Source organism: Psittacula echo (genome assembly GCF_963264785.1).
Source record: "Psittacula echo genome assembly, chromosome: 3".
NCBI classification, from domain to species: Eukaryota; Metazoa; Chordata; class Aves; order Psittaciformes; family Psittacidae; genus Psittacula; species Psittacula echo.
In genome coordinates this window covers 73,666,465-73,683,250 of record NC_137736.1, presented here as the reverse complement: position 1 = coordinate 73,683,250, position 16,786 = coordinate 73,666,465, and the positions used below count along the sequence as shown (strand labels likewise).

General features: G+C 34.4%; 1 protein-coding gene across 5 annotated transcripts in view; it reads right to left on the bottom strand.

Moving 5' to 3' along the window:
* Positions 1–16,786, bottom strand: part of UGGT2 (UDP-glucose glycoprotein glucosyltransferase 2) — an 85,883-nt gene that overhangs the window by 23,849 nt on the left and 45,248 nt on the right. For all 5 annotated transcript variants that reach the window (XM_080612504.1, XM_080612505.1, XM_080612508.1 and 2 more), the window contains 10 exons: positions 15,227–15,358; positions 13,813–13,977; positions 13,252–13,375; positions 13,074–13,172; positions 11,533–11,627; positions 8,774–8,980; positions 7,360–7,491; positions 5,283–5,410; positions 3,239–3,334; positions 1,384–1,486 (listed from right to left, as the gene is read on the bottom strand). In XM_080612504.1, the coding sequence (XP_080468630.1) occupies positions 1,384–1,486; positions 3,239–3,334; positions 5,283–5,410; positions 7,360–7,491; positions 8,774–8,980; positions 11,533–11,627; positions 13,074–13,172; positions 13,252–13,375; positions 13,813–13,977; positions 15,227–15,358 (1,281 nt within the window). The remainder of the gene's footprint in view (positions 1–1,383; positions 1,487–3,238; positions 3,335–5,282; positions 5,411–7,359; positions 7,492–8,773; positions 8,981–11,532; positions 11,628–13,073; positions 13,173–13,251; positions 13,376–13,812; positions 13,978–15,226; positions 15,359–16,786) is intronic.

Here is a 16,786-nt window from a genome sequence, read left to right as displayed (position 1 = left end):
ACCTGTTCCGCTCTAGTTTCTCATTCCCATACTTTCTGTCACCTGAATACCATCACTGTAAAACTACCGAGACAAAAAAATAAATACTAGGGAATGGCATAAGGGTGATGAGAAGTGAAGAAGCAGGAAATAGGAATCCAACAGCACTGGAAGCATAACAAGGGAAATTATTATGTGACATGGGCTAAAGATCTCCAAAATCAAACCAGAGGTCAAAATGACTCAAGCAATTATCATTTGGAATAAAAATAATGTGTAACCTGTACTAGCTGGTCTCATGTACTAAAACACACCCAGAATTTTAAACATTGAAGAGAACTATTTCTCAAATAAAAATGTTGCATCCAAAATGATGTGGACCTGCACTGGACTTTTCCTTCAAGCAAGACAAAAAACTCATCCCATCCGCTAATATTTTTATTTGGTAGTATCAAGCTTTCATTTTAACTGAGAATGGTGAAATGAAAGATCTGATTCTAGAGAAAAGGTAGTATTTCAGAGTCTTGAAATATGAATTTTTTTAAGTGTTTAACTTTGCTTCACATTATGCATGAAGAGTGAGTGGATGTTTCAACTTTTGATAGAAAAGGCATAAGAGGATATAAAAATGGAAGGGGAAAAAGCAGTGTAAGAATTTATGAAACTTTCATAATTACTGCAGAGAAAAAGATAAAACAGGATGCAGCAAAAATCAAGTTACAGACTTCAGAATTGTAACAGATCATAAAGAGAAGACAAAATTTACATTTTTATGGGAAACTATAAAGGAACTTGAGGGAGTGATATTCTGCAGCTAGAGAAAAAAAAGACAATCATTTTAGGAGCTATGTTTTCAGGACTGATACTCTTTTTAGACGATCAATAGCTACACACAATGGAAGACTTCTAGATATGCCTGGCAGCATTAATCAACTGAGAAATACCCTTGCAAGAGCTGAAAGTTTTATAGTCCAATCTTCTTATGATGATATTACGGGACAGATTTAGACCACCTCATTTAGGTACATGGGAAAATAAGGTGATCTGGTTTAATGGAAAGAAACATATGCCTCTTAAGATTTTGAGATGGGAGATCCTTTCCCTCTATATTATGCAGACAATCTCCTCCTTTCCTTCTACTGACTATAAAGAGCATTTATGGACGTGCTTTTAAGAAGTCTGGTACCCACTCCATCTGAATTTTATTTGCAAATAAGGTACTTACAATGATGAATTAGATCCTCCTTAACTTTCAAATATGAATTTAAACAGCTAAATATCTATTTTTAAAATACCTAAATTTTGTCTATCCTGTTACTACACTGTACATGCAAATTAGAAAAAGTTTAGTAAAAAAAGTTTAGCAACAAATATGCAAATTAAAAGAAATGACCACCATCTTACAATCAGTAACTGAGCCATCTTCTGTGCTTCTCTTGTCAATGGATCCACAATAGCAACAACATCATAGAATGGTTCATCCTGTTGGGGATTGACTTTTACTACACTGTTAAAAAAAAATAAATATGGTATGAGAAAATAAAAGACATGAAAACTCTAAACTCTATTTCTGGAAATAAGAAACATTTTTAGGTATGAATTTGTAATATCAGAGGCACTTTAGATTTTACTGCTCATGAAAATGTTTTCCTTGTTTCAGCCAGTAACCATTACTGTTCCCTGTGATGCCCTTAGCAAAGCTAAACATTAACAGCAACTAAAAATTTAGCATTGATCTACATAGATCCATACTGGTTGTCGATTAAATACATGCGCCATAACAAAATTAATCAAATAAAATTTTGCTGTGTGTTTTCCTTTTAAAAATGGCCTTCTGGTCACTGGTCTACAGTTTCATTTACTGATATCTAGAAGCATCAGATTTGACAAGTGCTGGCAGTGCCACAGTTTAAAAAAAACAGTGGGAAAAACAGCATCTGAAAAGTGTGAAACTTGACAGATCGGATAAGCTTTATGCATTCCAGAAAATAATTTAGTTTGATAAACTTGATTAGACTAAGTAAAAAAGACCCTAGTTAAAGTACTCTGAATCTACAGGAAGGAAATGCTAGTAAACATCACTTAAAAACATGCTGTAAATACACAAAATGGACTATCTGAATTGGTTTTCCATAAAATATATACCTGGAAATGTGACTACCATTAGAGAGACAAACCCCCTCCAATATGTAGCATAGTACTGACCCTTATTAGTATAACTTTGGAAAAGGTGTTAGCCATTTAAAACAGGTTACTGAATACTGTTATACTGCTATAGTAATTTCATTCTTTGTATATTCAACAACAGGGCCAGCCCATTGGCACAGCACACTACAGCACCTTTACCAATAAAACTAGCAGGGATCTGAAAATAGCAATGCTTTTTTATTTTGATCAGAGTTCTTGTATTATGTTATTTTAAAAAAATGTACCTGTCTGCTTCAGAAAGCTTACCCCAGCTAAGCTTAAATTAAATCCAGCTACCATTAGTATCCCATTACAAAGAGGACAGGATTCACAGATGCACATCTTGGTATTTTAGGTATCATTCATTATGATGACAACAAAAGATGATGCTTAGGGCATATTCATGTTCTAAATCTAGTATCAGAAACACAAGGGGCCAACATACAAGTACAGAAATGACACTAATATGAGCTCACCAAGTTTAAGTTTGTTAGATGATGACAGGCTGTTCAGGTTTTCTTAAGGAATTACATGCCAGTGAGCCCTATTAATTTACATTTGAATGCAATTTCATTTAATTTTGAATTACATTTGAAAGCTCTGTATTTAGCTGTGGTCAAGAATGACACTGCTAAGACACAAACTTACACATAAATAAGGATGTGCATATTAGTTTTGACAATATGACTCAAGGTACACAAATAGAAACAGCTATGCTAGTTTTCCACATTAATGAAAATTAGTGGGGGCTTCTTTTAGCTCTAATTTGTGAAACTATTTCTAACATTTTAGTAAATGTATGAACTCAAGAGTTTTTTAACTCCAGATCACCACTTCCATTCATATCAATTGTAATCACCTTTTTTAGCAAATGGTAAGACTGAAAAATCATTAGGTATTCCTAATTACTTTATTTATGCTAGGGCAGATGAACAGGTTGTTCATACAACCATAGAATCAACAGCTTCTTTTCAAACTGGAACGCTTACTCAAGTTTCTGAAGACATATTGTCATCAGTACATTTTAATTTTAAAGTATTATAAATGCCATATCATGACAGAGAGAACTTACCTATGCTGTTCTTTGAGTAATTCAACATCCTGTCTCATCTCTGTTTTCAGCAAAGACGACAATAGGGCATCTATTTTCATAATCAAATCACTGCCACTGTAGTAAATCAGGCATATATAATTTGTTTTTCATTAGGAGTAAAACATTCACATTTTAATGTATGTCTGTCTGCATAATGGATATTTTAAAAGCCCACATCCCAAACCTGCACTCTCTAAAACGATTGTCACCTCAAGATTTGCAGCTTGAATAAAATCTTTGGCATGACAATAACCAAGAACCACTACTGCCTTACAGCTTGTGAACTATACACTTCTAAAAATTAAGTGATGCAGAACTAGCAGAATTGCCATTCAGCCTCAGAGTTTGCATGGTGCAATCTGGCGACATTTATAGCTCTTTATTGAGCATTCTGGTGTCTTTCTTCGAGCAACTTGGTCTAGTGGATGACATCCCTGCCCATGATAGAAGGTTGGAACTAGATGAGTAAGTTCCCTTCCAACCCAAATCATTCTATGTATTTTATTTCTTACTGGAATTTCCATAGAAATTTTATTATAAAATCATAGAATGGTTTGGGTTGGAAAGGACCTTAAGATCATACAGCTCCAACCCCCTTGCCGTGGGCAGGCACGCCTCACCCTAGACTATGTCACCCAAGGCTTTGTCCAATCTGGCCTTGAACACTGCCAGGGATGGAGCATTTACTACTTCTTTGGGAAACCTGTTCCAGTGCCTCACCACCCTCACAGTAAAGAACTTCTTCCTTGTATTTAAACTGAACTACCCCTGTTTTAGTTTGAACCCATTACCCCTTGTCCTATCACTGCAGCCCCTGATAGTCCTCTTTCAGTGTCACCAAGTCTTTACATTTGATTAAATAGGTTTTGCTTCTCACTAGTTATCTCCTCGGTATTTCTATCTCTTCTTGATTTTATTTTTCTGGTAGTTATTCTTTCAGTTGTGCCAGTCCTTCCAGATGACAGAAATGATACTTAGACACAGAAAGTCAATAGACATTGTAAAAATAATATAATTCTGCTCTTTTCTTTGAACACAAACTGGATCCTTAGATTAAAATCTGGCTAGAACTCATCTTTACACTTCTTCAATTAACAGATGTGTGAATGTTGTCTAGCAAGGTGTCAGAACACCACACTGCCCACGCCTCTACATGCTCCTTTTCTAATGATTCCCAAAGACAATGCACTTCCTCACTTCAAATACCAATACTCAGATATTATTGTGGTTTTAAGATGCACTGGATTTTATCAAGCTTAGTATCATTATAATTACTCTTAAGTAAACAAAAGCTAGAAAGTATTGTTTTCAGTTAGCTATACTCATTTCTTGGTTCAAAGTACAGTGAAAGTAGATGAAGTATTTGGAGTAATTTAGCAGATCTGCACAAATGTTATGAAGCAAGTTGGAGAGGACATAAGATATAATTCTTTGGGCACACAATAATCTCCTTTATGCCTTAGCCACATCACACATATTACCAATGATAAAAGGGTGCACATCTCTTGAATAACACAGAGCGCTTTTTTATTCTGCTTTGTGCTGTAACAAGGAAGTAGCAAAGAGGCTATCAGCTGCAGGGTAAATGACACATGCAGCTGCAATCCAACATATACAGTTTATACATACAGTGGAAAACTATGTTAAATAGCATAATTAGCCAAGCAAAATGATGCAAAATTCAGCAAATGTGCCATTTCTTCTAGAAAATAAGGCAAGGGTTTGAGTAGGTAAGTATACTAAGCCTGTCAGGGAAATGCTAAAAAGGAAATGAGGGACAGTTAAACTTGTCTACATAGAAGTACTCAGATGCTAAGTAAGAAGATAGAAAACACATAGCACGCAAACAACAAACACTTCAAGTGCTGTTAGAGTGTATATATGTACGTATATAGTACGAAGAGTACTGTGACTATGTATTTGAACCTTTGTTTGTTTTTCTCATGCAAAAGGATTATTAATTTGTCATAGGCAATAAACATGGCAGTATATCATAAAGCCTCAAAATGCAAAAGAATTTTACCTTTTTGTACTGTTTCCCATCTCTTTGACAATAGCTTTAATCTTCTCTGCTGAGGTACTGTATGTTATCTTTTCCAACAAATTAAAGTCTTCTGCATAGAATTCATTTTCATCTAAAGGACCCAGTACCTTAGGCAGAGATGAAGTGTTACTAAGCATAGAATGTCCCAATGACATTTCTTCTGTAAGCAAAAATATACTAAAATTTTAAATGAATAAACAATATTCAATATGCACCCTCCAGCACTCATCAGTATTATTAACTATATATTACTAAATTGTATAGAAGCTATACACGATTAGGTTTCTACAGTTATGTAATTACAGTTAATTATCAGTCAGAAAGAACAGCTGCAATGGAAATATCCATGATATTCTTCATTATATATACCTATGTAAAGGACCACACTATTCAGAAGTAACAAATCTAAGATAAACTAAACTGAAATTCCAATTACTATCTGCCAACCACTCTCTTTAGTTGTTTAATTCAGTGAACACAGTCTTTATTTCTCAAGGTTTCCCAAATGAAGCAGAATGGATAAAAAGGAAGAAAACAGCAAAGGATGAGGAATGTAGGATATGCACAGACAAGAAACAGAATTAATTTTTTAGTATCTGAAGGAGAAGAAGATACTTTGAAGTCCCAGAAAATAGTCTTTAGAATGTTGTTTGGATTTTGTACTCATAGTCCACCAGGCTAAAACAACCCAAATCAACTTTAAGAGCCCAAAGGGCTCCCCATATGTAGAATATCATGATGTACATTTGGTGCTGAGTCCCCCCCTCCCAAATTTCAATTTCTTCCTAGAAATGAGAGGCTATCTAGTAAAATTACCCTTTTGAAAAATTGATAAATTTTAACGATACATGAGATAGAGAAAGCCATAATGTGATTATGAAATACCATGCTACTTTTGTAGAAGTCGTAATTAGAAAAAAAATAATTTGTTCATAAATACAAAACTTCAGTGATGAAATAGCAAGGATAGAAAGGAAGGATATTCCATGTCTTTTTAAAAGCAATCTTTTAAAGTGAAAACACACTTTCAGATAGATGAATGTATATTATCAAATTTATCCAAATATTTTAAAGAAACTTAGTCCTCCAAACTTAAAATATGACATTATTTGAGGGCTTTTTTTTTAGGCATGGAATACAGTAACAACCATTTATAAAATAACATTGCATATTTTGGTGGGTGGGGGAGAACAAAATAGTCAACACAATTCTTCTGTGCTTAATCAACAAAAATGCTTTCTGTGGGTTTGTTACTAGTATTTCAGTTTATCTCAGAAGCCAGATAGGATGTGCAAGAGCAACTAAAATGGCAATTTAAAGAGAGTTTCTAGAAATGACATGCCAAAACAGTACCCATATGTTTTTCTAATGGTAGAGGAATAAATGGAAAATAGAAGAGATAACTCAGAGTAGTTTGTATAAACTGTATTTGTAATGTAAGGTATTGCCTGTCATGAACAAGTACTAAATAGTGAACCCAGTATTATGGGTTTTAATCACAGTTCAGCAATAGCCACACTGTAATTAAGGCTATTAGTTTCAGAATATACATACAAGAAACTGAAACAACAAACATACTGTACCTTTGTTTGAACACTAAGAATTAAGACTAACAATTTAATACTTATAAACAACTCGGGATTTTACAGGCTTGGAATACTACCCCAGTCAATGTATTATTTTTTTTTAATTATATAAGCAGTATTTTATTCTACCTCAAATGTGTAAAATATAGGTAACTTCAGGATCAAAAAATGTTATTAAATATAATTTGTAATGCATTAAATATTAATGTATTGAAAGAATTTTGTGGGATTAACTCTTAAGTAGCTGTGGGAGTGATGAGAAATTTACCTAGTAGCTTCAAAGGAACAGAGATAATATACAAATTAGGAGTAAAACAAAATAAAAAACGAGGCAAACATTCATACCATTCTCTAACAACAGGCTGAATAAGTGGGAAATCAACATAATGCATTTTCTTTACCTTGAACCTGAAGTTCCAGGAAGTAAATACCTACAGAAAGACTGAGAGATGACTTAATTTCTTTCTTACCCTGCCATTGCTTATAACAGCCATTTGCCCAGGAAGCAGCTTAAGAACCTCCCGGCAGAACATCTGGTGCGTTTTAATTATATCCAGTCCTAAAGTGTTGTACTTCTTCTCAAAAGTATTGTCATTCATTCCCTAAAGCAAAGGTAAAGCATGAGATAATAATTTCAGCAAAAAATAGATTTTGTAATAACTGAGGTAATCAAAATTTTCTTCAAGTTATGTAGTAACATAAGAACTACCTCAGCCCCAGTGTAAGAACATGACTGATGGTGTGGAGCCAAGGTCTCTCAGCTAGCTAGTGTGCAGTTTTTACCTTTGGCAAACTGTGAATAACCGTGAGAGGAAAGCTGAGCCTGAGGTTAAACACTTTTTCTATGATCCAGAACATAGCTGCATGAAAAAGAACTTTTAGGAAAAGGGTATTAAAAAAGTGCATAATACTCTAAAAACCTAACAGTCATTTTAATGTGGTCATCGGATACAGCTTTAAACATGTTTTGGGATAGCAAATATCATCCAGTTAAACATGTAACAGATCAACATTCGAAGCGGGGAAAAAAATGCTGGAACTTTGCCATGCTTACAATGGCACTGTGCCTCACCTGTCAAAATTACCTCGCTGTATTTAATGCTAATGGTACGTATTTCTTCATTAGAAACACACAAACCAACCAGACAAGACTAATTCAGATAATACACTGCTTAATTAGCTGCCTTTATGTCACCCAAAATTTATTAGACAATGAAATAAGAGCATGACCCAATTAGTTTTCCAATACGGTGCCAGCAAGTTCTCTTAGTCTTCCAAATCTTCCTATTTAAAAATACTAAAATTTATAGCTCTACCTGAAACAGAAACTGTAGTTTGCAGCTGTTATTTGACAACTCAGCTCCACTTTACATGTGAACTTTGAAATCAGCAACATTTACATTTTAAACCAATGAATTTTCATAGAAACACACCATAAAATATTAGCCAGAAGTATACAATGCTCATTAACCTTAACCGCTTCAGTCTGTGCCTATTACTGCCCACAACCACAACAGCAAGGTAAATACAGTTACTTCTGAAGTATTAATTCATGGTAAACATTATACTGTAATTATAAGTAAGTGAAAGCTTTTAAAAAAATAAAATAAACAATTAAAAATTCAACTATTTGTCTCAATAATCCAGCATCAGTACTCCGTATTCTTCTATACTCTCATATTTTCTCCCTTTACTTTAAAGAAATTCTCTATTCTTCCATCACATAAAAGTTGTCAAAAACTCAGATCTGCTAGAGCAGGAACTGTACAAGGGTTATAAACTTCATGGCATTTGTCCAAACACTATTATTCTCAACATCTCCTTACAATAAATAAAATACATGGGAAGTGAAAAAGAAAATAGTCTAATTGATTTTGCACTCACTGGGACAAGGAATTTAGTAATTTTAGTTCCAGCAGCAAGGGATTTTGCTGTCTCTTCCTTACTGAGTTTACTTAGGAAACTTTTTAAGTTGCTGTTGTTCTGGGTTAGAAAAGCAGTCAAAATTCCTCTTGCAATGGCTGTGTTATCTTCCCTTATTTTTGATGAAGGGTTGTTCAAAATCCCAACTCGTGTATGACTGCTTGTTTTCTGTGAAGAAAAATAGAGAATGCACAATTTTAAAGTTCCATCTGCTGTTACCTAATGTATTCATATCTATTACAGTTTTGTGAAATGCCCTTAAGTATTTAAATTATTGCAGCTCTTTGTCTTTAGAAAACAGACATCAATGCCTAATTCAAGACTTTAACTAGGAGTAAAAATGTTATTAGTAAGGATTTACCTCTTCCGTAATATGTATTTTAAATGGAAGATTTTTTTTTAATAGAATATTCTGCATTTTTAACATTTTTAACACTTTAAAGACATATACAAGTGTTCATTTACAGACTTCAGAACTGGCTTTGTAGATGCTTTTCTGTTTTTCAAAAACTATCAAATAAAGCATAAAATAAATACAAGAAAATTTATCCACTCATCACTTTAATCTTAATAGCAGACAAATCTAATGATGTCACTTAAATTTTACTAGAGTAATGATTCTAAGGTGTGATTAAATAGCATCACTAGCTGAAGAAAAGGTAAATAGATGCTACTGCAGTGAAGAATACACAAATAAGGAATGTTATCATTGGTATGCAACATATTTAAGCGTCAAACTCTAAATTGCAGCTCTTGAGAAAAGTTTTGTTAAAATATTTATTCAAAAAGTTTGGAAATGTGTACTTTAAACTGTTTCTGAGAAGTGTGCTACTGATGGAAAGAAGACAGGCAGTGCACTAGGCTACATTACAAGACATACAGCAAACCAGTCAAGGGAAGTTCTTATTCTCCTCTACTCAGTACTTGTGAGGCTGCACTTGGACTGCTGCGCCTGGTTTTGGTCCCCCTCCACTGCAGTAAGAACATTTTGACACTGGAGAAGCTTCAGAAAGGTCTACACTAGATAGCGGTAATCAGCCCTAAGGGCCTGTGAGGAGATATTGGAAGAAGTCCGGCAAAGAGAAGGCTACGGAGAATGCCAACAACTACTTAATGGTGAGAGAAAAACACGAGAGGGCTGAACTCTTTGCACTAATGGGAAAGAGTATAACAAGGGGTAATGGTCATAAATTTTGGCCTGGCAGGAAAAGCTACACTAGGAAGGCAGTGCAACACCAGAGCAAATTGTCAAGTGAGGCAATGGAGTTGCCACCCTGGAGATTTTCAGGACTTCTTCAGACAAACCTACAGCTGACATGTTGGCAATAATCCCAGTTGGAGTGGGAGGCCGAACTAGATGCCTCCAGAGGTCTCTTCCAGCTAAGACATCTCCAGTTTTTAAAAATGAAGTAAAAATACATTAGTAGTTTTTGAAATATTATGTATTAACCAGAATAGTTAAAAGTCAGTTACTTTCAGCCACTTCCCCTTCCAGATTCTTTCATGCTTTTCTTCAAATACCGATGGTAGTCATGCGCAATATGTGTCAGTGCCAGCTCTGTACCTACCAGAAATTCTGCTAGACCCTGATCTGACAAACTAGAGGGCCTGGAAAGGAGCAGAGAACCTTCATGCAAAGCAATGAACTTCAAAAAAACCCTGTGTTTTTTTGTCTTTCTGCCATGAAACTTGGCAATCACTAGACCAAGTAGTTTACATGAGGTTACTCTAAATCAAATCTGTCAATGAGCATTAAGTTAACCAATTAAACTGCCATTTCATAGAAGATCCAGCAAGCCTTGCTGGCTTTTTCTAATGTTTTTCCTAGATTCTCCTTACTAACATGTGGGAGCTTGCCCAGACAGCTCTCACTTCCTAGTTGTGACCTACGGGATATTTTCCCTGCTGAAGGGGTGAAAAAATAAAACTAGAGAGGGAATACAACTGCCAAGCTCAGGTCACAGATCTAGCAGTCAGATAAATTAAATGTTTTTCTGTAACAAGGACTTGTACTGCATATTCCTCTTTGCAGTTTTTGAAGCTTATTTTTAAAGACATATTTGGTATCACACACTCCCTGCAGCATACCAATTTTATAATTCCCTTAGGGTGGTTCCTGCTTCGTTCCTGATTAGTTAAATCTAGATGTTTTTCCAATTTTAGTCTAATCACTCTTTTAACTTCCCCGGAACTGAGATTCTTTTTGTCATTTATATTTACATGACATTTACTTGTATACTCTAAGTCCTATTATTAACACTGAGGAACCTAATCAAACTCTTAAATGTGGATAATCCTCCTAGCACATAAAAATACAAATTAAAAAAATTAATCTGTCTCAGAAGCATACAAACAGGATGTGAAAAAAAAGTTACTTCACAGCCACAGCTATGACATGCAATACAGAAGAATACTGCATAATGGTTCATATTATCCTAACTTCCCTGACCCAGGTAACACACCAAGTTACCTCATGGGAGAAAGTCTGTAGTTGGGAAGAAATGAGAATCCATAAACTAAATAATCATTTACAGGCCTGTAAGATGCCAGTGTTGCAGGAGAGTAGAGCAAAATAAAAGCACAGTCCTGTAAGTCTGCATCTGACCCACAAAAATAATTCTTATTACACCTTTATTTAAGAGTATAATTTTTGAATGTCCACAGTGTTGTTAAGAACATAGTCATAATAATTATCTTAATAAAAACTGCTTGAAACTCACCAGGCTTTTCAAGGCATTAGAAAGCAGTCGTCTCCCAGCTGGCTTATCAAAATCAGCAACAATCCAGATAGTAACAGCATATAATGCATCTTCATCTGAAAATTAAAGATAATCCTGTTTTACATTCTGGAGAATCTTCTCATGAATAACGAATTAATTTTCTTAGAGATTTTGAAGTTCATGTGTACGTTTTCTGACTTCAACTGTAAGACTGATTTTTGCCACATCAGAATCTTTTACGCTCTGAATTGAAATAAAATCCTTAGAAGGTAATTTATCATGTTAATATGAGACAGTCACTAAAATAGCCAATCTGTTGTTGTACCACTGAAACAAGACGGCCCTAAATTGTAAACTAGCTCCAATTAACAAGACCTGCTTTATCACAGGCTTCTTTTGAACATTTGCTGGAGGCTGGTCATATAGCCAGAAATGAAAATAATTAAAATGAGTTAAGGCCATTCACTTTCCTCATCAGCAAAGGAAGAGTCCTTTAACCAAAGGCAGGACAAAATTTACAATTTATGGACACGAACAGGAATATACTAAATACAGTCAAAAAAGTAAACTATTGTATAGATTTCTATGAAGAAATTCCCCCTTTTTTTCTTGGTCTATAGCGTCCTGATCTTTATTCATCATAGAAGGGCAACGGTACATGAAAAATTCTGCAAAATTATCTGTAGAAGAATATCAGTCTATTCGGGTCTATGATATATCCCCTAAAAGGTAATATGTATCAACAGGAATTTTGCAGCGTTCTGCTGAGATTCTAGGAAGAGATTATAATTGAATGTTGCTGTGGTCTAGAAAAACACACTGAAGACAGAGATCTTAAATGGAGATTTCAGCTTAAAAGTTATGGGTTTTACACAAGAGACTTGAATCTGAGAAATGAATTTACAGATTGAAAGCCAGTTATCATCTGACAACTAGCTGGGATGTCTTTGTGGTTGTAGACAGAGAATCAAATAGAGTCAAATAATTTTAATCTAAAGAAAAATAAGTGTATGGCATTTCTTTCTGATAATGGAATAAGTAAAGATTATTAATACTGCATAAATAAATACTGCTAATAAGTCATGAAATCAACTATCCCTTAAATTGTAGAAATGCCCAATTTTGACACAGATATAAAGACTATACATTCATCACTTGATAATGCTGCAACTAAGAGTCACTTAAAAACTGAATATAGTCTCTAACATCCTCAGGTAAAACCATTTTAGTATGGAAATTGCAAAGTCTTACAAAGCTTTTTAAGTTCAAATCTGCAAAACAAAAAACAACTAGCCACATCATCCATCCCATTTTAAATCCACAAAATCTAGAATAACTATCCTGTTAACTATAATTTATGTTTAAATATTAGGATATGATGTGGTTCCTGAAAGGAGATACTGGGATATCAGGAAATTTATTTATTTACATGTGATCCTTCAGGTACTTACTTACTTGGGATATTTTACTGGCAAATTACAATGATTTGTAATGCCCACATATATGTATAAATATAACACCCATATAGAAAATTCATATACCCTTTCTTGTTAAATACTTCATGCTGTCTGAAATCACAGCACTTTTATCTTGTGAGTCCAAAAAGGAGAAAGTAGAGAAGTCGTCCACATCAAATGGAACTGCAAAGTGTAAAATACAATATGTTAGACTTAGAAGAAGGAAAACCACAACAATGGCCGATCAGAGAAAAGTAGTTACCAGATGTGGATCTGAAATGTATGTATCTTTTCTCTGCTCCAAGAATACTGGGGTTTATACGGGAAACTACATTGTGCTGATCCATAAGAAAATCCATTGCATTCACATGATCATTTAACAAACCCTGTCGTAAGAGAGAAAAATTAAATATACTTTTAGTTTCAAGATAAAAAAGACCAAGTATGCATACAATCTTTCAACTGAGATTAAAACTTCTACATGTACCAAGTTATGGAAAAGTCAAAAATATATACATATCATATGGATAATATTTCAAAACAGCAGATAGATATCTTTCAATGAACAACTTCAGTACATTCTCAGGCTCTGGCTGAAAAAAATCTATGTAATTACTACATGCTTGGTTGATCCTTCAGTCTTATACAATCTAAATACACTCATTCAAAACCATGACTAAAAATTAATGTAACAATGTAATTTCACTTGTGATATTATTAATTTCAAGCCATCTCTTTATAAAAAGTTAATATATAAACATGGCTCAAGAGATTTCACTATCAAATATTTCATCTTGCATTCATTCAGAAATGTTAAACATACCATGAACACTGCCCTCTGGAAGATTCCGGTGGCATCAATAATCCTCTGGAGAATAATTGTCTCTAACTCTGTAGCATCCATCTCTTCTTTGTTAAAGGGCACGCCATTAAACAGAGCTTGAGGCAATGGACCCAGGCCACTCTTTTTATAAAAAGTTGCTCCTGCCTGATCAGATCAGAAATATCACAGGATTAAATAAGACTGTGGCTGACTTTAGCAAAAAATGAAACTAGTCTCATGAGATCATGACCTCTAATCTCCAAGCACTATTCACTGTCACAACTTCTCATAAGCAGCAGGGACAAAACAGGAAATGTTTGGAAACCAAACAGGACACATGAGACTTATTTCTCAAATGGAATGGCAAAAGAAATTATAGATTGATATATGGTGGTTTGAAACTTTAGTTTTATCTTCTTGATGAGAATCTTATTTTGATTAATATTCTTAGCAAAAACTATCAAGTAAACAACATCGGAGAAACATCTTAAGAAAGTCAGTTTCAGATGAATAAACAAGACCTCTTCTCCAAAGAAAGCCCCCCCCCCAACCTCAAAAGGCTTTTATGTTCAGAAGCAAAGCCTTATTTGATAAGAAAACAGAACAAGCTGATTTTTCCTCAGAGAAAATTCAGTTAGACAAACAAATACAAACATATTGTAAGTAATTCCCCCTTCCTATTCTTTCATCCTTCATGGTATTTTTAGGTATATATTTCAGCAGAAAATTGCCTACATAATCAATTATAGGTAAAAATGTCTTCTCTACAGCCTTTAAATCAAAATCTATAGCTGTCTTTCCCAAAAGAAATTATAACCAGAAAGTGTAATTAAAGAAAACAATTATTTGCCTAGAAGACCAGACTTCAGCTTCTTGCCCAGAAGACACAGGTAAACTTTCTGAAGTCCAGGACAGGCCCCTTGACATGCTTACTAGAAAAAGCCTTGGTCCTGAATGCAGCAGGCAGAGTACTAATGCAGAAGCCCTTTCAACAGTTCCATTAATGACTGAATGAAAATGGCTGAAGAAAATTTTTTACTCAAAGATACTATATATACTTGCTTTAATATTTGGCAACCTTTCAGCTTGACAAATACTCAAATACTTGATATACAAATAGAATCATAGAATCACAGAATAGTTAGGGTTGGAAAGGACCTTGAGATCACCTAGTTCCAACCCCCCCTGCCATGGGCAGGGACACCTCACACTAAACCATGCCACCCAAGGCCTCATCCAACCTGACCTTGAACACCGCCAAGGATGGAGCATTCACAACCTCCCTGGGCAACCCATTCCAGTGCCTCACCACTCTAACAGTAAAGAATTTCTTCCTTATATCCAATCTAAACTTCCCCTGTTTAAGTTTTAACCCATTACCCTGCAGGATTTCTTACCACTCCTCCCAACATACCTTTCTGCCTTCATCATATTCAGAATGAGTATCTAGTATGCTCTGAACATCAGCATGTGGATATTCTCTTCTAAGAACATCTTTCACGTGATTTACTGTTAGAACATTTCCACCTTGCACTTCATGGTACATCTGTAAGAATTGTAACAGAAATAATGTAAAAAATTGTCAATCATAATATAACTAAATTAATAAAAATAAAAACATATTTTTATAGTGCTACAGTAAATTTTATATCACTATACTTTTATATTGGTTTTATTGCTATATTGCATTTTTTTGTACTGCTTCAGTAATTATCACCATCACACTTACGCACAATCTTCCGTCAGAGCACTGTTCTGATTAATCTATTATTATACTTTGAGTCTAAATCTGAAGTGGCAAAGGAAATACATTTATGTGAGCTGAACGTGAAAGGTTATTTCTTCTCCACTGATTAGAGAAGAAATCTAAACTCTTACTATAAAATACCTAACCATGGGTAGTTACCTGAAGCTATACGAGATGAATCCAAGCCTGAATTAGTGAGTAATACTTTTTTCCTATGGTGACAATTTTTCCTTACCAATGCTATTTTATTCCATAGCATAAAATTTTATTACTTTCATCAAACTTACAAAAGAAATTTGAAGTGAAAATTTTTCAATCTATTTCTTTTCAAATGAGGAATAATATATTTCTCTCTACAGCTCTGAACATCTCAACTCTGTATTTTATTGATTCTATTTTTGCTAACTTAAAATAATATTTATCATTCCCTCCTCTTTATGTTATGAAACAATGTAAACAGAAGAACGCAACATTTTAAAAAGCACTCTGTAAATTGATATTTTGTCATCTGGTCATGGATAATAGTCACACATATGTATCAGCTCCCTAACACTTGTGGATTTCTATTTCTCTTCCAAGGTACTCCTAGTTACCTCAGTTACTTTCATCTTAAGCTCTCTGCATTTGTCCATGACATTAGTTTCCAGGCATTCTGAACAGAATGATAGAAAAAAAAAAAAAAAATGTAGTAATACAATAGTCTCTGACACAATTTTGCCTGCAGAGTTTTCAATTAGACTGCTCACTTTATTTCCTTCCATTCATCTCTCACCTCTGAAATACCTGTCTTTACACAAACCTGCATTCTCTCACACAGAAAACCAGTCTCAGTCACTAAGCTGCAAGCCTGGAATATTTCTGTTTTCTACACCCATGAACAGCTCAAACATGAGCAAAAAAGAACTTATCTTGTTCTGTTTCACCTTATAAACTAGAGAACAACCAAGGGTTTTTCAAAGCTTATAGGATTGCCAAAGTGATATTAAAATGCCTGTACTCCAAGAGACACAGAACACCAAGACAACCACATCATGTTAACACAAATAATACAGAACAATTTTTCACAAGAAAATACTGAAAGGTGTAAGGCATGCATCTACTTTTCTAGATTCTTGAAGAAAACCTGTAGACAGGTAAAATGACGAGAGCAAGTCATCCTGGATCCTGGAAGAGGAAAGAATTTCTGCAAATCCTTCTATACCCTATCAATGCTATACATGTTTTTAA